At 47.3% G+C, this 22,647-nt stretch overlaps 1 protein-coding gene across 2 annotated transcripts in view; it reads right to left on the minus strand.

Annotated features, from left to right (window-relative positions):
- Positions 1–22,647, minus strand: part of KIF6 (kinesin family member 6) — a 1,127,187-nt gene that overhangs the window by 1,066,155 nt on the left and 38,385 nt on the right. For both annotated transcript variants that reach the window (XM_069236333.1, XM_069236332.1), the window contains exons 2-3: positions 16,951–17,060; positions 2,037–2,111 (exon numbers count right to left, since the gene is read on the minus strand). In XM_069236333.1, coding sequence (XP_069092434.1) covers positions 2,037–2,111; positions 16,951–17,060 — 185 coding nt within the window. The remainder of the gene's footprint in view (positions 1–2,036; positions 2,112–16,950; positions 17,061–22,647) is intronic.

Below are 22,647 nucleotides of genomic sequence, written 5' to 3' on the forward strand. Positions count from 1 at the left end.
CTGTAGTAACGAGGAAAAGGTTGCTAGATACAAGCAGAGTATAACATGGAAGAGATGTGATTCATCAAGAGAATGACCATATAAAATACATCAATCCTGAAAAAGAACAAGGACTTCTCAAACTGAAGAAAACATTCTATCATAGTCTGGTGGGTAATGAGGTTGCGTCACACTATGTGGAGACTTAACAAAAGCTTTTTGATGTACGATACAAAGTGCGGAGATTGACTGCCTTGCCCAACATGCAGGTTTTCCAGAGTGCTGTCCCCTGGAGAAAACAGCCCGACTGTACAATTGGGCGCCATCCCTATTGTACACAGTGCACTAAAGAACAACACCCTAGACCGATTAGGAGGCCTTGGAGACAAAAGTTCTGCTTCCAGTCATCACCAGGTCAGCTGCGACACCCGGAGAGCCTTTTTGGGCGATAGCATTTTCTACAAATTCTAATCAATCGATCAAGCTGGAGGATCCAGACTGAGAGGGAGCCTAATAGATCCCAGAGAAGTGATGCTAAAGGCCATTGTAGGATTGGCGCAGAGTAAAATACAATCTTGGGCATATTTCGTCCGTGCGAGACTGTGCTAGCCAGAGGTGCTAGTTTTGAGACGGGGGAACCAAGTTAGAGTCCAGGCATCTCCTCAACATCCTGTGATTTTGGGCAAACTACTTAATATCCATGTGCCTCAAAAAAAATAAATAAATAAATAAATAAAGCTTACTTTGTGTACTGGAATCCAGTAATGTAATCCAGATCTCCAATGCCCTTGGGCCGCATTCATGCTTAGAAAACTGATAATAAATGAATAAATACAATACCAACGGGTGAGTGTCTTGGTGGGGAGGGTGGGGGGGAAGGGAGAGATGGAAGAGAACAGAGAATCATGGATTGATTTAGAGTTTGGCAGATTGGTCACTCGATCAGAAACGTGACGAACATCCCAACCAGCGTATCCCATGTGCCGTAGGATGCAGGACACTTAAACAGGCGGACAGGATATCCGTCATGTTTGCGACCGAGTAACCTATCCGTCAATCGCTAAATCAAACCCATACCCAGGATAGCTGGTGATCTGGGGTCACAAAAAGGGACACGACTGAGAAATATGGAAGTCGGAAAGTAACGGAAGAAGAGGTCTTGTGTTTACACATGGGTTGGTGCATGGCTGTGGAAACTGTGGGGTGTAAGCACAGGGGTTCTGGGGGCCATGACTACAACACTCCCAGAGGCACAAGTCTGAACCCTAGCAGGAGAAGAGCAACACACTGTAGAAGGTTAAATGGATTACTGGTGGTATGTGCTCCTCCAGTACATCTGCATGCTTGCTTCTGCTAATGCTGTATCCAAAACTGAGGTTCACTCGGGAGGGAAATAAGAGAGACAACCCCAGGTATGCCAAAGAATATGTACAACAACAAAGAACAGTGCTCCCGTATGAAATGACCTCACACACAATAGCACATTTCAAAGAAAGAAATGATTTAAGTAAGCACGAAGATAATTATTCAAAATATGTCTGCAAAAATTAAAAGCAAAAGAAACAATGATGCAATCTGCATTAATGCAGGGATTCCGGTGCAAACCAAACAAACTGACATATAATACAGACTAATAGGCTGTAGCAACAGACTGAAGCAAAATAATCCAATGGTCAATTGGGAAATTCAAATATTCACTGAGGGTGTATGGTTACAATTTAAACCGATTTATACAGTCATTATTATATTAAAAAAGTCAATGAGCTGTGTGTTTTTTCTTCTGCATTTCTTCTGACACATTGTCCTGATGATGGCCCTGGTCACGTTCATCTTTGGGCTGAAACACTGTTTTACTTCACAAACACAGAGCAACAGAAGAGTTACAACTTAGGTTTCTATTCCAGCCACCACAATAAACCACTAGAAGTGAAAGGAGCTTGAGAACAGGAGCAATACCCACAAATTATGAATTGCTACCATAGACTGCCTTGCAGTTATCAAATGCACTGATTGAAAGTTTAAATATATTATTAATTAAACATATTTATTAACTGTACCTTTCTGCAACTGGCTTGGCAATGCTCTCAAAAATGGAATCTTGCTTGGCATCTTGGTCAAAGGTTTTCTGAAATCTGCAAAATGCGAATAACAAAAAAAAAAAAAACTTGATAAAGTGAGATTGTGGAGCCGACGTTGTTTCTCGGTTGGTTAGTGGTTATATCTTACAGCATGGACTTTACATAAACTCAGTGCAGTGTTGTCTCTGCTATTCCTTGCAGTGCACGACTGACCACCTATCACTGTACAACAGTACAAGGCGGAGGGCTACTCTCTCAGACAGACAGCAGAGCAGGGAATTAAATTAGAAACATTTTTACCTGAAACACAAAAAGGTAACTGTCACACAAAATATGAATTTATAAAACTGATGTAACCGGTTTAGATAACTAATACATTTTAAGGACCTCTTGTACGTTTGTCAGAAAGAAAAGGGATGAGGGGTTCAAAGAATAAGTTACTTATCTTCTGTGCTGATCTTTCTGGTTGAGAGTCTATCTAGCCATAGATTCTGCTCCTTTTGAATATTCCCCAGGCATCAGACTGGATCTGGACAAATTTCAGCAGTACCTCTGCGCCCCAGTAGGTGGCACTGTGCAGCTCCGTTCTGGAAATGACGCGTGGAGCCTATCAGGTGCCACTCACACGCTGACATCAGTTGCTTTCAAGAGTGTCCGCGCTCACAGACACAGAGCCCCAAAAGCACGCTGGTGTGGTCCATGTGCAGAGGCCTACACTTGGCATCTTACTGGTGGACAGAGTCCAATCACAGACAGGGGAGAGCGGGATGGTCGGGAGGAATCTGAGGCTAAATAGAGTCTCTACCAGAAAGAGCATTACCCAAGTTAAGTCACTTTTTCTTCTGATCGAGCCTTCTAGATGCATATTACTCACCTTTTTAATAGAATCCCAAGCAGTACCTTTTTGGAGATGGGTGCGCGGATGGGCTCAAACCAGAAAATCCTGCACAAGTGAGTGGGCAAAATACCTCTCTCAGTGAGCCTGACTGTCCAGACATTAGTGCTTCGAGGGCACATGGAGATACAGCCTCAAAGCCACTTGGCACATGCCCAGGACAAGTACTCCGCATGCTAAAGCAGTGGTAGCAGCTTTTACCCTGGTAGGACCATCCAGTCCTTCTGGAAGTTGCTTGTAGCCAAGGCATGGCCGACCTTAATGCAGAGCACGATTCAGCAAGAGGTGGTTCTCCTCTGCACAGGCTTGCCTTTTTTTTTGCTGCAGAGAACCCCACAAAGAACTGATACTCTATCTGGTGTTCTTTAGTACAATCTATGTAAATACTTGGCACTCTCTTGAGGTACAAGCGATGGAGTCTCTCCTCCTCCTTAGAGGGGTGAGACGGAGCGTAGAACACCGGCAAGGTGATTTTCGAGCCACTGTTGAACGGTGGCACAATTTTAGGCAAGAAATATGTCCATGTCCACAAAGCAGCTTGTCTGTGAAGAAGGTGATACACAGAGAAATGAAAGCTTACTCACATGCCACACCAATGTTATGGCGACGAGGAACACTGACTTGAGAGTAAGAAGTCACAAGGAGCAGCTCAAAGGGAGTGCATATCAGAAACGAAAGGACCAAGTTAAGGTCCTACTGCGGCAAGACACAGGGAGATAGAGGAAACAGATGTAAACCTTTCTAAAAGCTCATAGCAACTGGAGGCTTAAACAAAGAAGGCTGATCCAGCAACCACAAAAAGACGAAAGTTACCTTTAACTGTGCTCATAGAAAAGCCTTGCCGGGCTAGGGCCACAACAAATAACATGTCAGATAACTTTGCCTGGAAGGGATCTATCTGCCAAGTACCACATCAAGCCACAAATTTGTCCCACTGACAGGCGTATACAGTTTTTGTAGAGGGACCCTTGGCTGCCAAGATGACATCAACCTCCGAAAGAAGGTCGAAGGTGTTCCACTGTTACCACTCAATCTCCAACCTTGAAGGTGGAGATTGAAGTCGTGGGTGCAGAACCCTGCCCTGTTGCTGAAATAACAGGTCCTCCCAGAGAAGCAGCCTGATCGGAGGACAGATGCTCAGTCCTGGAGTTCTGGATACCAGGTTCTTCATGCCCAAACCAGAGCCACTCGGATGACTTGGGCCCAGTTGGTCCTTATCTTCTTGAGAATTGGAGGCAGGAGTGGTGTTGCAGGAAGAGTCCTGAGTACCACTTCAGGTGGAGCGTGTATGCGAGCTAAAGACGCCTTGGAAACTGCAATGCGCAGAAGTGCTGACATTGCGTGATTGGGCAGTGGCGAACAGTTCAAATCATTGGTGAAAGAGAGATTGCATTACTTTCAGGTGTAACGGTCACTCGTGACACACTAGGCGCTGACAGCTAAGCTCTTCCCCCCTGGCAGCTCCGTGAACCATTTACCCCCTGCATGTTGCAACACAACAAGGCTTTGGTGTTGTGCGTGAGCACCTGACCAGCCTCAGTTTGAATGATGGAAGTAAAGCTTTCAAAGCCAAGTGGATAGCCCTTAGCTCCAGAAAGTGGATATAGAGCTGGGACTCCACCAGAGACTAGAGGCTTCTGATCTCCTTCTCTCTGAGATGGCCAACACAACCCAGAAGTGATGCATCAGTCACCACAGTCAGCCAGCTCTGGGTTGGGAAGAAAGGTCTGCCACTGACCCAATCGCGGGCCAGTAACCAACACTGCAGATATTTTGTAGTCTCCTCCAAAATCTGAATGTGGTAGGAGAGGTCCCGTTGATGTGGGGCCCACTGGGATTTCAGATCCCACTGCAGAGCTCGACTAGTAGGATGCAGCAGGCCATCAGTTTCAATGTAGACCTCACTAAAATCCAGGACAGCGGCAGAAAGGATCATAGCCTGAATGTCCTGAACTCTCTTCCTTGGAGGAACGGCACAAAACTGAGCCATGTCCAGATTGTCTCTGATAAAGGGAAGAGTCTGAGAAGGAGTCAGGTGTGACTTTGGCTCATTGATAGTGAACCCCAAAGATGACAGAAGATTCGTCATAGTCTCGAGGTGATAGATGACTGCCTGGGACAAGCCTGCCTTTAACAGCCAGTCATCAAGGTAGGGGAAGAAGGTATGCTGCCACCACCATCACTTTGCCATCACCAAAGGGAACTGGTGAGACCAAAAGGGAGCAGAGCAAACCCACTATTAACCGCAGGTAGAGCTGATGGGTCTGCAGGACAGGTATATGGAAATAAGCATCTTGCAGTGCCAACGTCACCATCCAGTCTCCAGGGTCAAGGGCAACCGACCTGGGCTAGGGTGAGCATTTTGAATTTCTCTTTTTGAAGGAAGGGCCAGGGTCTAAAATAGGATGAAGGCTTTGGGCACCACAAAGTAATGTGAGTAACAACCACGTTCTACTTCTGGTGCAAGCATCCTCTCAATAGCCCCTATGCCCAAAAGGGCTTGTACTTCCTGCAGCTCCACTAAGAACACTCTAAAGGGGTTTGGAAGGTGGGTCTGCAAGTAGGGTAGTACGGCTTGATGACCTTAACCGTGAAACTTCTGGGCACTTTGGGGATTGGCTGGTGCTATTGGACACCTCTGTTGAAGCTACGAAAGAAGAGGTACGGCTGATATGGTTGGCAAGGCGGGGCAGACCAGCCAAGGGAGAATGCTGTAGCCCTACTCTCCTTGAACTGCTTGAGAGCAGAGTCTTCCTTATCCTCAAACATATGAGTCATGCTGAACTGCAGGTCCATGAGGGATGACTGGACATCGCCTGAAAATCTGATGGGCTACAGCCAAGAGAGGCGGCAAATGACTACACTGCCAGTGGCCCCACCAGATGGGATCTGCAGTGTCCAAGCCACAACAAATTGTGAAATTATCTGAGTTACAACCGTCCTGTATGGCCTGGGCGAGGACAGTTCATAGATCGTCAGGGACCGCTGGGAGGACTTGAGTCACTGAATCCCAAAGGGTGTGGAAATAGTGCCCTTGCATGCAACTGGCATTCATTCATCCAAGCACCAAGCTGGTGAACCAGAAGACTCCTTTCCCAAACATCTCTACCCGTTCGGACTCCCAATCCGGGGAACTAGTAGGGAACATGCTGCACCACTAATCTTTCAGGAGCGGGGTCCTAAGATAAAAGCATATGGTCTGCTGGGGCGTGGTGGTGGTGTTGTGCAATCTGGCGGCTGACCTGAAGGTCCACGTTTGGCCCATGCCCCCAACAGAGAATCCACAAAAATATTGTAAAAAGCCAACAGGGGCTCAGTGGATGTTTGTTGTGACTGAAGAACTTCTGTAGGAAAATTGGTCTTGACCCCTGAGGTGGGGAAATGGAGGTCAAGGTCTTAGGCCACCCTGCACTCTACCATGACATAAGAAGCACTCTACTCAGTGGGAGGACCAGGGGGGTGACAGGAGCCTCGGCTAAGGGGAGATATCAAGGCCACTACCCCCATGCAGGCTATCATATCAATCCTGCTCATAATAAGGTTAGCCAATCCCATCATCCACATCATAATCATTGTCCGAATCCGTGCCAAACACGGAGCGCAGGCAAATCTAGTGGGGGGAGCAAGCCTGAACGGCGGCAGAGCACAGCCTAGGTTAAGGTCTATCAGCGCCAACTTGGCGTCAGAGACGACATTGGGTCTTTGTTTACTAGTTTAAATGGAGTTGGAATCAACGTCAAAATACCTGGAAGGGGCATGGACCATGGCACCAGAGGCAGAGTCGAGACTGGAACCCTTAGGGGCCCGGAGTGTCCAGGAGGTGCCAAGGGCGAACCCGCCCATGTGAAGAATCTTATCTCCATGGGGACTGGTGGCACACCAGAGGGAGCCAGAAAGTCTTCAAAGAGTCGGAGCATGGCCTCGAAGGGTGGTGTGATCTGTTTAGGAGTACCAGAAGGCCCCAGAAACTCGGGATATGCCGGAACAGGTTACAGGATCAGCTCTAAAGTCAAACAATTTCCGATCGAGATGCATGGCACTGTCTCCATGCCTTATTAGGGGAGTTCAAGTCACAGGAAGGGGAAGAATGCCACTAAGATCTCTTGAATTGTTTCTTTGACTTACTCAAAGTCTTTGTTTGAGATAAAGACCAACCTCTGGAATGACGGATGCAGCTTTTGGATGGGGACCTAACTTTGGATTTGGACCAGTCTCGTTGTGGAGTCCTCTGGTGCTTGGCACTGTAGAGTTTCTCCTCGTTACTCATGTAGCTTTCTGGTTCATAGACGCGCAGTCACTGCAGGATTTAGAGCTGTGGCTCTATCCCAAGCACCACAGGCAAATCTGATGAGAATCTGTCACAGACATTTGTTTGTAACAGTCCTTACAGGGCTGAAAACCGGTCGTCCTGGAGGGGCCATTTCTCTTGCACACTGTAGGCAATCTTTTGATCGCTGTAAGGGTCTAAAGAGACAAGAAGTAGCTCCCGATCCATGTCTGGTGGTGCAGCAAGAATGGAAATGATGTCAGCGAGTTGGAATGACACTTATATAGGCTCTGCGTATTATCTTTGATGTGGAACAGCATCCGTGCAGAGTCGCACAGCGCTACCTAGCGTTGCACAGAAAAGCTGCTGAAAATTAAAAACAATCTTTGGAATATTCCTCAGACATCAGAATAGGAGATGAACCTGAGGCTAGAAATCTCTTTCAGAACTAAAACCGCAGACTTGCTGGTTGCCCACTGAAGCTTGTAAAACTTTCACCTGCTGCTCCAGTAGAAGGATGACAACCTGTTCAGAGGCCACTTGTTGAAATCTGGCCTCCTGTTCTGTGTCTCTAATGCAGCTCTCTGGAGGTAGCTCTGAGCACCACCAAAAGTGTTTCACGCCATCTGCTTTGTTGATGTAAAGGTTTACATGAAAAGTAAGCAGATCGAAACCTTGGCCTATTATTAGTTAGAGTTTCACAACATTTGTGACATCTCACAACACCTATCTGCAGATCAGTTCACCAGTATGTACCAGTGGTTGACGTTTGTACTAGCTGTGTACCATGGGGACTCTTGCATTGGTACCCAATGCTGTCTGTGTGTTGATGACTGAAATTAGTTAGGTCCCAGAACCTACATTACTCGCCAGATGACCCTGCAAAAGTTTCCAGCTATTCTCCCCTTTGGTAAACTCATTATTAAATGTACCCTGGGAGGCTATGTCTAAATCAAGAGAAGCAAAATCACCATCTCTTGAACAAAAATCAAACCAAGACCCTCCCATCTTGTCCAATTTCAGAAACATCTGCAACTTTCCGTGCCTGGCTAATGTGTCATATCAAGTTATGGGGCAACAACTGTAGGAATATCTTGAAAGATAGAAATGTCTTTCCAATCTTACAATAAAGGTTCGGTCTCACACAACAGTGACTTATCTTTAACGCTCTTAGGATTGTAGATGGTGGGATGGCCTCACCTGCTGGTTATGTTGGATTTCACTATAGCATTTACCTGCATGGACCATGACACACTTATGACAAACTGGTCACGTCTGAGCATAGGGATGCATAAATGGTGGCCTGGTTCCAGTGTTTTGTAGGGAAAAGTAAGTGTGTGAATTTTTGTCCTTTTCTCACTGAAGAGGTCTTTCCAATCTGTGTAGTACCTTAAGGAACCTCCACCTCCCAAATGTTTAACATATACACATGGCCATTATTTAACTTTTTTTAAAGAACAAGAAATGTTTATATAATCATATGGCGATGACACTCATGTGTACGTTCCATTTTCTTAGGCTCCTCCTTCGACTCTCACAGTCCAAAAATCCCTCAAAGAAATGAGATATTGGATGAGTCAAACAATTTCAGTTAAACACCACAAAAACAGATATTACATTTAGGAGAGAAAAGAGATTCAATCAGAGGGTTCTTGCATTACCAGGAAATTTTGAGCAACTTATCAGCCCACTAGTAAAGGTTAAGAATTTGGGGGTTTGTTCAAGGCCAATGTCCCCTATCAAATGGCTTGTCTGTTGGTAATCCTACAATCCATACAATTAAATGCATTAAAGCATATCCTGAATCTTCTCTCTGTCCTCAAAAGAGCAGAAGTAGCAGATGCAACTGTGAATGCTGGCTTGGACCACTACAATGCACAGCAGACCGGCATGCCTTCCTCCCAGCTTCACCGCATGCAGAGGGTGAAGAATGCAGCAGTCTGCCTGGTGTCAGGTTAAAGGAAGAGGGATCCATTAGGGCAGCAATAGTAGGTCCAAGCGAGGACCTACTTCAAGTTGGGCTGCCTTCTATTGAAGGTCATTCATGACAAGGCCCTTTCCTACCTTTCTAATCTCACTCATGACCTCATCCCGCAAAGGGCCCAAGAAGTACACATCTCGATCACGACTCTGCTTTGAGTTACTATCTAGAGAAAGGGGGCTCTCCTCCTTCAGAATCCAAATTGTTGGATCTTGCTTCTTCATTTACATAAACCCAATTCTCAGATTTTCTTTAGCAAAAAAATGAAAATATTTTAAAGGCCTACCTTTTGTAGCTCTAGTAAACCCACACTAAGAGACCCCTTAGACCCAGATTACAAACTTGAGGCAAACGTCTGATACGGGTCAGAATTCCAAGCAAGGCCGACTTAGCCTGTGATAACTATTGCAAATCTACAATTGTCCCCAGGCCAACTTTAGGAGGGTACTGGGGTTCAAATGCCCAGTAATTACTAAGACATGTGACATTCAATAGAGTAGGCACCAATTTTAGCATGTTGGGCTCTGAGTAAAGAATCTGATTAGAAGGTATACACCAAACCTGATAAATACCTCACCCTACCTGGTGTTATTTATTGGGCCTGGTAAATACCTCAACTCATTCCAAGGCACTCATAATTATTAGAATGCATATTAAAAATGCAGTCCAGCAGGTGGTCAGTCGTACCACAACCACAGACAAAGCAAGGTGGTGCTTGGATGAGTGGTCTGGAGGAAGAGGAGATCTTAAAACTAATATAATAAGGCCACTAAAATCATTACCTTGACTTATGGGTACATCCAACTCCATGGAAAGAATTCAGAGCATCTGTCTTAGTTATGGGCACACAACAGGGACAATTTTAAAGGTCCCGGAAGCCTCACCAAACTAAAACTAAGATCTGAAGTCAACTGAATACTTTGTAGATGCTATATTGAGGGACGTGGCACTGGGAGACAACAGGCAGGTGCCCCTAGCAAATCTAGCAATTTTAGAATATAGCAGATAATTCAGTGGTTGCCAGGTATTGGGTCACCCTATGTCAGAAACAGTCTTTATGACTTGCCCAAGCTCTTAATGCAGAGAAACCTCCTACTTAGTGCACAAAATATGAGGCATAAATATCTATCTCAAGAGGCTGCAACTGAGCACAGACAAGATCTGCATGTTGATTTCACTCTGCTTTCCTACTTCCATCCTCAAGTATAGCTGGCCAAAGCAGCCATGAACCAGAACAGGATGTGGGATTAAATGCCCGTGTCCAAAATGGCTGCGCGACAGTGAAGCTCTGGTCCAGACAGCCCAATAATCATGGTATACAGGCTCTGATCCTGATCCTTTTCCATCCACCCTGTTTGGCTGCATGGCCCCGTCCCCTGCAGCATGAGATTCTGCCTCTCAGGCCAGAAAATGAAGGCAGAGACCGCAGAACCATGGGCGCGTAATCAGGCCGGCACTCCTCAGAGGCCCCAGGGTGACAGGGGCCAAGTGCAAGCCTGAGGATTGGGCTATCGAGACCAACTGGGCCCCCGCGATCGGCGTGGTTTATTTTGTTGCTACACACCTGCTGCGACTTCTGCCCTGACACAACTACAGACATGCTGCCGACTTCTGGTGAGGGCGTCTCAGGAGATTAGGCCAGGTGGCCTACAACTGACATCTGCTGAGCGGGATGAAGGCGCCATATTATTGCTGCCACCAGTCACGCTTCGGCCTGTGCTGCCTGCCACTACCCTCACCTGTGCTGGAGCGCCTCTGCCACTAGCATTGGCTCCGGTGAGTTATAGGGTCCAGGAAGTCCCATCTGTGCATACTTGGCGGCCTAGCTTGAGCCACAGTGGAATAGTTGCCTGATTGTCGAGACCCAAACGCGTGGGCTGCCAGAACCTTAACTGCTTCTTTAATACCAGCGGGCAAGCTGAGCGCTTAACATTACCACCACTGATGGGAAGAATGCTCCAGTTCTGGACAGCTGCACTGTCCAGCACTGCACCAGCTGCCAAGACCCCCCTCCTCCACCAGCTTTAATCTACCGCCACCTGGGCCCTCGCTGTTTCCCTCTCATCATCAATTGGGGAACCACCTCATATAGGGACTCTGTGTGACGTACATCACGTCACTGCTGCGCCCTTTGCATCTGCGGGCTGGCCTGGGTTGCACACTGGCTTCTGAGGAACCTATCTTGCTTACCCCCCGCCTCACGACTTGGGGCACTCCGGCATCAGTAGGACAGTCACTTCTTGGTACTGCACAGCAGGTTTCCGTGCCTACTACCTGGGACTGCTACATTGACGGTGACTCTGTTTGTATCCGGCCGTTCCCCTGACCGCCACCTTAGCGGAAATCTATTTTCGACCCCATTCATGGGGAAGGGTGACCCTAAACAATCTAAGTTCCCCTTTGAAAGGTCCAGACAATCAAGTAGCCCCGAGTCTAAGACCGGTGCAGAGGAGCGTGGATCTGATCCGGCCGAGGAGGATCATCCCACCGGGACGAGTGCAATAATGGCAGAGCTATGGGCCAGATTCCCCTCCATCGATGCCCATTTTGATACGCTGATCCCGCCTGGATCGCATGGGAGAAAAAATTGACTGTCATGGTACCCGTTTGGATGGCGCAGAAGAACGTATATCGGGAAGAAGGCGCCTCCTCCCCTACTAAACACCTAGACGAGATGAAATGTCTCCTGAAGACCATAGCCATTAAAAATGAAGATCTTGAAGTGAGATCACGCAGGAACAACTTTCGCATTACAGGCATCATGGAATCCACCAATATGGTGCACCCGGGCCAGTTTGTGGAACGATTGCTGATGGAGCTATTTGAGTGCCAAAGCTTTATGGACACCTTTGTGGTGGAATGCGCACTGGGAGCACCCCCTCATCAATAATTGTGCGATTGTTAAACTTTAGAGACAGAGACAAGGCACTCTAATTGGCTTGTGAGCAAGGCCCATTGCAGTACCAAGGCTCAGCCATCTCTTTATACCCCGATTTTACAGTAAGTTTTCAAGAGGCATGTTGCCTAGTATCAAGATGTCAAAACGCTGCTCCACAAAGAAGGTTTTAGATATGGTAGGTTATACCCTGCCAGGCTCCTGACAGATATCGATGGAAAGGCCTGGATTTTTAACTCTCTGGCAGAGGCGTTGGTTTTCTCCAAGACCCTTAACCCTAGTGGCTCCATGACGTTGAGGTCTTTGCTTTGCCACACACCAGCTAACCTACAGAATTTGCAGGGATCAGACCTCTTCCCCCTGGCTGAACACCCCTCACTGGGCCTGCCAGAATGATGAACTTAAAGAAATGCTAATGGGCGGACCCCTAACCCCCTCACCCCTCATGTGTTTGACAGGGTGCCTCTGAAGTTGCCTATAACCAACTACTGTTATGCATCAGCTGTCCGCTTCATATGGGCTGCGCTGACCGTAGCGTTGCCTGCCCTCATGGTGAATACTGCATTATGTCTTTGGGGGTTTATGTTTGTTTGTTGTATTCCAAGGTATTCACTGAGCTGTTAGAAGCTCTGTGTGGGTGGGGGGTGTTGGGTGGCATGTTTATTTGGGAATTGTTGTTTTGTTTTCCACACTTATCTACTATCTGGAGGCCATACTTACCATACAGATCACCACTGTCCATTATGATGGAGAATACAGCAGGACAGGCCGCCATAGCTGATAGCATGCTTGACTTGGAGTGTTTGGGGCTTAAATAATCCCTGTGAGGGCAAGCAAGGGATGGCCTACCTCAATAGACAGAGCAAAAATTGCCTTTCTACAGGGAACACACCTTCCCCCGCAAGACTCCCCTGTCTTTGCAAAGTCATGGGGACCACATAGGTATTTCTCTAGCTACACCACCTACTCCAGGGGGTGTGTGCACTCATACACAGCGAAGAGACTCTACTTCAAGGCACTCCTGATGCATCACTCAGAATGAAATATCAGGTTATGGGATCAAAAATACTATGACTTGGTCAAAAGTGCTGCTTATTTTAGTGCAAAACCTGTGAGCGTGTCAGCAGGATAGCGCAGAGCACAGGACTGTGGACAGAGAAGAGGGTGTCCACACCAGTAGGTAGAGTGTAGGAGACCAGCTCCTACTGCAATAAACCTTACAATGGGGAAGTAAAGAGGGTGGTCCTCCAGCTAGCGTGTAGTCCTCCTATTGAAATTTAGGGCCTGATTCGGATATTGGCGGAGGGGTTACTCCATCACAACGGTGACGGAGATCTCGTCCTCCAAAATCTAAATCACATTCTATCCAATGGGGTTTAGATTTCGGCGGATGGGATTTCGGCGGACGGGACTTCCGTCACCGTTGTGACGGACTAACCCCTCGGCCAATATCTGAATCAGGCCCTTAGTTCCTTTATTACACGTGTAGGCGTCCTCTTACACATGTACTTGTCCTTCTACACATGTAATCCTCCAGTTAAAATCAGAGTCCTGCAGTTTAAAAGGGGCGTCCTCCTGTTATTGTGTAGCCCTTCAGTTGCATGACAAGTTCTCAAGCTACGTATGTAGTCCTCCCATTACTGGTGACGTCCTCAGCGTCAATGTTCAGCCCCCAAACTGGATGAAAATACCTGCCTGGCCTCGATGCAGTGCGTTTCCAGAGCCAACCATCAGACGGAGTTGTCGTTATTGCCGATCACAAACCTGAATAAGACATTTACTGCCATCATGGTCCTTCTAGACACGTCCACATCATCCAATACAAGTGGCCACTCAATTCTCCTCCAGAGACTACTCAGCAGTTCAAGCAGAAAAAACACCTTTGGTGGTTTCAGGGCTTCCAAGATTGTCGCTCCTATGACCAGCATTTGTAAACTAGTTTCCACACCAGTATCACAAATTTGTAGCATTCCTACTGGCTTTGCACATTCCATGTTTAAAAAAAAGATACTGTATCAGTCATATGCGGACAACATACAAATGTGTATTCAAATCTTTACTCAAGATAACTTATTTGAAATTATTGCCTCTGAGTGAGCAGAAGGATTCTCTTTAAATTAACGAGTGTTGTTGACAAGTGCCTTCATGGGATTGCTGCCATGTACCTAGAGGAAACTGATCTACAGTCTGCTCCCCCTGCAGGGTGTCAGTAACACTGGCTAGTGGGTCCCCAGTGTCTAAAAGCTGCCTCATGTAATGCAGCATGGGGTACAAGTTTAGAGACTTACTTACTGTGTTTTAGGGAGGATATTCCAGGGAACAAAAAGAGTTTGGCCAAAATCTGAGGGACAGATTAAGAGCCCGAGGCACAATCAAGAGACTTTCTTAAGCACAAATGAAACAAGGTTTTGTGATGAAATAAGAAGAATTCTGGGGGCAAAGGAGCTCCAACTGAGGGCTATGGAGGAGGGGCGGGGGGATGACTGAATAAAGATGCGGATTCGATTTGGAAGCAGAGACTTTCCCAATATTCACATGAAAGACATTCTGAGATGCACGTGAGATGAATGTCTGGGATTTGTGCATGTGAGAGCATCGCTGGCATATGCTTCAGATCCCAAATCGCAGGCCTTCGAGGCCATTTCAGAGGGTGTTGGGGACCAAAGATGGGACATTTTTAGGAACAAATGAATAGTGCTTAGGCACCCCAAGATCGGCTGACCATCATTGTGCATGGCAGCCTCTACTATTTAAATACGCTCGGCGTAGCTTCCTACTGTATGTATACACGAGGTCTTTAATGCTTTGTTTCACTGAAGTATCCCTTCCGCAGCCTGACACCAAAGGAAGGAGCACAGAGAAGCCTATTACTAATGGGGCAACTCTTTGAGGCTGTACATACAACACACCCCAAGACTGGGATAACGTATCCCTTCATATGCAACATAAACGGACAAGTTACTTACCTTCGGTAACGCCTTATCTGGTAGGCACAGTATCTAGCCGTAGATTCCTGACGCCTGGGGAGAATTCCAAGGTAAGGAATCTGCAGCTAGAAGTCCCTATCAGATACAGCAAGGGGTGCCAGTCCTGGCAGACTGCACAGCGTTACCAGAGAGGGCCAGTAGGCAGCCATCCTAAACCTCCTGAGTGTTACCTGAGAGGGCCAGTAGGCAGCCATCCTAAACCTCCTGAGTAGACAGCATGCCTAGTGTCTGGAAAATGGTGACCTCAAGGGCAGGACACAGGGTTACTATGCCTAGGAATTTCCACTTTAGAGTGAAAGGGAGTTGAAGAGAGTGATTTAGCCCTGCCTTGGCTCCAGACATAACGCTTGGTGGTCACTCTGCATGGATCACAACCATTTTCATTCTCAGGACATGTAAAATTACCTTGGACCTTCACTATCAAACGGCAGCTATTGGGTAACATTTTCTCATTTCGCAGAGGCCACTTATTTCAGTTCTCTAACAAGAATTGTTTTATATAGTAAAGTTGTTCAGCACAGTACATAGAAGTCTTGCTGTTACCCAATTTATAGCACTCCTTGAACCTCAAACTCATCTTCTGTGAGTAAGGGCTGATAAAAGGAACATGATGGGTGTCTGAAGAGGAGCTCCAGAGAGAATGTTTTGGGCTCAGAGACAAACGGTGAAGGTCACATAGAGGCCGCATGAAGGCATTAGAAAGACTGTTGTCCACGCCACTGAATGACTGATCCACATATTGAAAAGGTGTGTTTAAAAAATCTTCATCAGAAACCTAGCATGGGCACAAGGAAGCAGAAGGCACTTCAGCTCAGCGGCCTCTACGAACAGAATTGAAGGGGGTGGGCAGTATATCAGACTATAGGTTCAAGGCCATGTACTTTTTAAATTTAAAAACAGCCCAATGAACCAAATCGTATAAGATCAAGTCAGTGAGGACTCTGGGCCCGATTTAGAACTCGGCGGACGGGTTACTCCGTCACAACAGTGATGGATATCCCGGCTGCTGAAATCTAAATTCCATGGGATAGACTGGGATTTAGATTTTGGCGGACGGGCTGCCCATCACCGTTGCGACCTCTGCCCAGTTCTATATCAGGACCTCTGTACTAGTTCAGGAAGGGCCCTCACGTAAAGCAACTGCCTGAACCAGGCACTCACAATGAGGCATCCTCAATAAGCATCGTGTCACCTACACTCGCCGGAGGACACGAGTACCGATGCGATGACTGGACACGTGGGTATGACGAGTCCAAAATGCACCAAGTTTGTTTGTTTAACTAAACGATGGACAACAAGAATGTGGAATTTATAGAAAAGGATAACATGCTTTTTCTGTGGATTCGGTAAAGCAGAGGTGAATCAACGTAGTTTGAGACGAGCAGGATCCGAGCTGGATAACCACTACCATACACACAGGACCCGATTTAGACCTCAGCGGATGGAATACTCTGTCACAACGTGACTGATATCCCATCCACAGTATTACGATCTCCTTGGGCTATAATGGGATCTTAATAGAGCGGACGGCGGGATATCCATCACGTTTGTGGAGGAGTATCTCCCTCTGCCAAGATCTAAATCAGGCCCTAAATTTCCTTTAGATTCCTTGTGTGTAGATATAGTTCATGTGGATATCATAAAAAATTAGCATGGATGCAGCACACGGTGTCCTCCTGCCAATCAGAACTCAAGCACTAGAAGTCACCAGATGCAAACACTCAGAAAGCATTTACCTGCAATCCTCATACAGGAGACATTGAGGGTTGCAACAGGGGACGAGGAGGAAACCAGATGAGCATCATCATTCTCAAACAAGTGGCTAAAACCTACAGCTCCAAAGGGAGGGAAGCGATGCACCACTCACTTAAACTTGTAGCTCTCCCTTTTGTTATTTACAAATCCATCCGCTAGGTCACGTGGGACAAGGATCTCCAACGTTGAGGTTGAGTTTTCTTCATCATCAACTGAATAGATCTGCAACAGAAGAGACAGTGGAGAAGGTGGTTACTTCTGGTGTTCTCTTTAGGAAGTAGATGACAAACTCACCACAACGTACACATCTCTTCGCTGTACTCACACCACTTCCACACTAGGCTGCCGGAGGGAGGATGTCCTAGTGTCCAGTAATGGGATTCTTCTCTAGATCTCCCAGTGAGGAGATACAAAGGGTGAGTGTCCCCATCACAGAGGATGGGAGGGCACCACATATACACCAAAAAAAGAACGAGTCGCCAGTAAAAGGCTTTATTGTGAAGATATCAGCAGAGGGGATGCACCTCGACTTGGCATTCAAAACATGTTCGCCGGTCCAGCTGTGGCCATGTCGTGATCCCTCGTCCTCCGCAGTAAGTGACCAGCTGGCTGTGGCTTCGATTCTTTACAATATCACCCCCATTACCAGTCAAAGTTTTGATGGTTTTAAAAGGAGAAACCAACCCACCAAAGCCAAAAAGCTCCTTCAGCATCCTTCTGCATGTCTGCAGGACTTTGTGCAATGTCTGAGCAGCAGGGAGGAGAGAGTTCAAACCTTCTGGCAAACAGGCAGCCCATTGGCTATGTTTGTTGACCTGAGACAGTGCCTCGCTGCCAGTCTGAAGGTACCTTCACTAGCTAGTGATCACCGCCTGCTGACCAAAGGCAGGCAACCACGTTGTGGCATTTTAACTGAGGTTGTTAGATTGAAGAAGCTATTGCTGTCACATGGCCTCCTGATTCCTTTACTGGAAAGCACCTGTGCAGGCAAGCAAGGAGTCTTGAATAACTTGTTAAACTGCTGGTGACCATCAGAACTCTTGAGAACGCTTTGTATGCAGTCGCTGCCCTTTAAGAGACGGCTTTACCACATGCACATCCCTGCTTGCTTTGGGTATGATCATTCGGGCAATCAGAGGCTTGGCCTGGGAGGAGCAATTTGAAATGTTCCTGAAAAAAAAGGGGTGCGCTCGTTGTACAGTGCATGATGTACCATGCCACCAGCCTTACAGCCATTGATCTCCTTTTGTGGGAGCCAATGGACAGACCACAAATTTTCCATTCCTCTGGCACCGTGTCATTCTGGCTGAAGCAGGCGATGGAGCCATGTATGATGTTTTTGGGATACCCAGGTAAGTGGTTGCAAAGGTCTATGCAGACAGTCCAAGGGTAGGTATAGTTCATCCTGCAAGGGAATGTCAGGACAGTGGAAGGAAGCATGGCCAGCTCAGTGCCCACATTATTTATAGCAAAGGATGATCCCTTGAGCTCCTGCATGAATTTCCAGTGCAGCAATCAAACTGCCCAAGTCCCTCTCTAACATGGTTTCAGCCTAGGTGGGCTTCATGTCCAGAATATTGTACCCCACCCGGGTATCCTTGGATAAGAGGCTCTTTTCAGCATTCTAAGTGTCCAGTTTGGAATTGGACAGGAGCTTCAGTTGAACATCAGTAGCAGGATTGAAGGGCCTGATGCCAACACAGTGGGTCCGCTTCTCTCACAGATCAAGCTAAACCAGAAACCAGCAAAAGAACTTAACCAAGCTGGCCAGCAAGAACTTAGAGGCACAGATGCAGTGTGTACATAACAGAACATACGGAACTACGCTTAACTCATGCTGATAACCGAACGCTGCATTTATATCTAATATGGACCAATGCCCTCGTTTGCGGGGATGTGACGTGGGGCAGCGCAGCAAGTCATCTTGTTGCACCGCCCTATGCAAAGTGAAGTTTATGAAATACGGTGCATTCCTGTCGTTTCCCCCTGCGCTGGTGGCGTTTCAGCAGCCTACCATCACGTATGCACTTTTGCACCATGGTGCAAGGGTGTCTCCATTGTAGGCAGGATTGCTTTTGTGCAAGAAGGGAAACCTTCCTGTACAGAAACGATCCTGACAGGCGTTTTCCTCGTTCTATGTGTGCTGCAGAATAGGGAGGCGTATGGTTTTGGCGGATCTCCAGGTTTACAAGCTCTTGTAAATCTGGGGATGCATCAAAATCCATGGGTGTTGTATGGGAACACCCACCGCAACGCTCATAGAACGCCTCCTTGGCGCAGAGTACGGCAACACAGTGATTTGCGCTGCCTTGCCTTACTCAGTATCTATGAGACCGTTCAAAGCCACACAAAGTGGCTCTGTGTGCCTCACAGATATGATTTTTTTTAGGCTGCACTAACAGTGGCGCTCCGGCACTGTATACAGAGCATTAATACTAGAACATCAGTCTAACATGGACGTTGTTACGGATGTAGTACTGTACAGCAGTTTCTTGGCGCAGTCACTGGAACAGCGTTATAAATAAGAGCACCAGGCAGCCCTCGGACTGTCTTCTGAGTAAACCGCTGTACTAGGTCAACTCAAGGAAACTAAGTGATTGCTGATCCCAGGAGGACAGTTGTCCATCCTCCTCCTCCTCCTCAGGATCCTGAACCTCACATTCTGCTTTCTTTGTCCCACACACTGCTATGCTCCCTCCCACACACAGGGCAGGAGGTTCTAAGGAATTTCCTTTGGGTTCAACTTAGGACCATCAATGCTCTTCTGTTGTGAGTCACAAATGGTCATAACAAAGGCAAAGAGTCAACGAGCAGCCAAAGAAAGTTGTAAATAGTTCCAGGCTGTTTATGCAGGTGCAGGGTTTGGGAGTCTTCCAGCATACAAGGCACAAATGAGTCAACTGCAAAGAAAACTAAAGACAGGTCATGGTCATGTGTGCTGGTCATAGGTTTCTTAGCCTCTGAAAACAACAAAACAACAAAATCCATGGGCACTTACAACAAGCATCCTTCATCTATTACATGCTCATCCGGGCTGGCCATGTTGAGAACAGCTGGTTTCATAGGGCGATGGTCCCACCAGAAGCAAACATTAGTGGCGTGTGCTCAGCCAGCAACAATGAGTTGCTCATGTTCTGCATTCAAAAGAGGTCTCCCACCTCCTTGGCAGAGCCAACGGTTGTTTTTTATGGGCAGGTCAAGTTATTTAATTGCAATTAAAATATAACTTGCGATAGGAGAACTTTTCACAAGGCATAAACAAGTTTTATCAAGCTACCAAAATCTGATTTGTAAACCATTTATACACATCCATCCTCACTCCATTGGTGGCACCAGTCTTTCTAAGACAGAGATGTCGCTCTCCCACAATACGCATGCGTAGAGCATTCTGAGCACAGCAATGGTGTGCCCGTAAGCAGAGTAGTGTTAGGGGAGCTCAAAACATACACTTAATCCGTCAGGGCCCACTCATTAATACAAAACCCTCACCCCCTGCTCAGGACAGCCTAACTCAGCTGGTAGGCTTGTCCCCAACTGAAAGGAAACTCAGCCACATCATATTGATTCTACCCAAGTTTAACTGGATCCCTTTATCGCCAAGACCCAAACTCAAATCACATTGCCTCACCCACAAGAGCCTTACCCTTCAATAAACCTACATATTTAAACAAACTCTGCGCCTTTTCAGGCAAACAGCTCAGAAGGCATAACTCACTTGAAGGATCTCACTTCGGAACTTCTTTTTCCCAGTAACCCTCCTTCTCTGGTGCTGTGACCTCCACTTCCAAACTCTCTGTCCTTGACTTTAGAAGCCCACCCCTTCTGCCTTCAACTGCAGGCTCTCCTGCTGTCCAGCCTAATATTAACTCAGTTCCTATGGTGCTCTCTAAAGATGTAGAAAGGTGCAGGAATTACAAGGAGTTCCTTGTAGGGAGGCCTGATACTCTTAGGTGCAGACGGACCGTACAACAGCGTTAATAAAATAAATAGGGCAGACACGGGCAAGGGGGTTTCATGGTTGGGCCTGTAAGAGCCTGGGGCCAGAACCACTGGTCCAGTGTACAAGGTGAGAGGATAATCATTCACCTCGCCCAGCAACCCACACTGCTAATCCCCACGATCACACCCAGATGTAGACAACCCAGACACTCACAAAGCACTCCAACACTGCTCCAGTTTAAGAAAGCCTTAAAGACTCACTTCATGAAAGAACTCTGCATCACAATGCATTAACCATCCTCCAATCAATCAATCAATTTGTTAAGCGCACAACTCACCCATGAAGGTCTCACGGCGCTTGCCTCCTTAATCCTTAACCTAGTTCCATCTCTAGTACTCATTGACTTTATGCTAGACTTCGAGCATGTACAGCGCTCAATGACTTTTGGATAGGTTCACGCTATAGAAACACCAGATACATACATACAGAGACACTGGTCAACTGGCTTTCATCTTCAAGAGAACCTTTTGCATGTTCAGTGAATTCACATAAAGGGAGGCCAAGAGTTCTGCTGTTTTTCGCAGGGGGTCCAGCGTAGCCCCAGGAGTGCAGGATTCAAGCTAGCTTTACAGAATATCCATAATATACATTTACCAAGGAAATTTATTTGTATCCTGTACCGAGAATTGCAGTTGTTTTTGGTTTTATTATGTGTCAACCCTTAAAATAACCGATAAAGGCTAGCTCAGCACATTTTTAAAATGTTAACACGTTAATTAGTCCAACAGAGCTATGGTTGAGAAAAAATAATTTATCTCGTGAATTTGTTAAGCACGGAAGGTAAATGAGTGACTTCTAAAGGATATGATCTAGGATCTGCAGATGTGCGGGAGCTGATCGGAGTGCAGTGTGTGGTAACCCAAAAATGAAAGAAGCCAGACTATTGCAGCAGGTTACAAGCGTCCCTGGCTGCACAGTCTCTTGTAAAATGGTGCAATACTTACATTGTGAGGCCACCTAGAGATGGACCTGCTGAGCACTGAAAGCAAGCGCTAACAAGGTCGAAGTAGAGGGTAATGTACTAATCCTGGAGGAGCAGGTCAGTGTGACCCTCGACCTGCTTTTGAGGTCAGAGCTCGCTCCACACACCGCGCAGCTCCACCAGATTGTGCCCGTGCCCTTTACCCCGCCCCGCTGCTGCCGCGAGTTCGAGGCCCTCCACCACACGCAGGCACTCGGCTCATCCGTGGTGGCTAGTGGGTTTCCGTAAGTATTGTGTGTTTGTTTTGTATCCATCTTTGTTTTGTGCAATTTTTTGTGCTTTTTCCTCGTTTCTTAGCCTCTTTTTATTTTTTGTGCCTTGGCACTCGCTTCCTGCCCGTTTTCGGCTCTTCTAAGCCGTTCTTTCCCCACCGCTGCGTCCCTGTGGCCCACCCCCCTCGCACCCCCATTTGCTCACTGCTCCTCCCTCCCAGCTTCTCCTCCGTCCCACCTTCCCTTCTTAATGGCGGCCGCTGGCTCACCGGAGGCACGCCAGAGACAAGCCCGTCTGCGCCTGGATCGCGCCCAGCGCCAGACCCCCTGGCTTGAGTGCTCCCCACACCGCCAGACACTGCTAAAGTGCCAACAAACTCCACGCCCTCAACTCAGGCTGCTCCACTGCCTGCGTCCAAGCCACCCCGCAGGTGCTTCACCTGCCACCAAGCACCACGCCAGAACCACACACAACCACCTCAGCTGCATCCTCCTCAACACCCGCTCCGTCCACAAGCACGCCGTCAAACTCTGGGACCTACTCAGCTCATCTTCCCCAGACGTTCCCTTCCTCACCAAAACCTGGGTGAACCCCTCCTCGGAATCAGACATCGC

This window comes from Pleurodeles waltl, chromosome 5 (genome assembly GCF_031143425.1).
Source record: "Pleurodeles waltl isolate 20211129_DDA chromosome 5, aPleWal1.hap1.20221129, whole genome shotgun sequence".
Classification (NCBI taxonomy): domain Eukaryota; kingdom Metazoa; phylum Chordata; class Amphibia; order Caudata; family Salamandridae; genus Pleurodeles; species Pleurodeles waltl.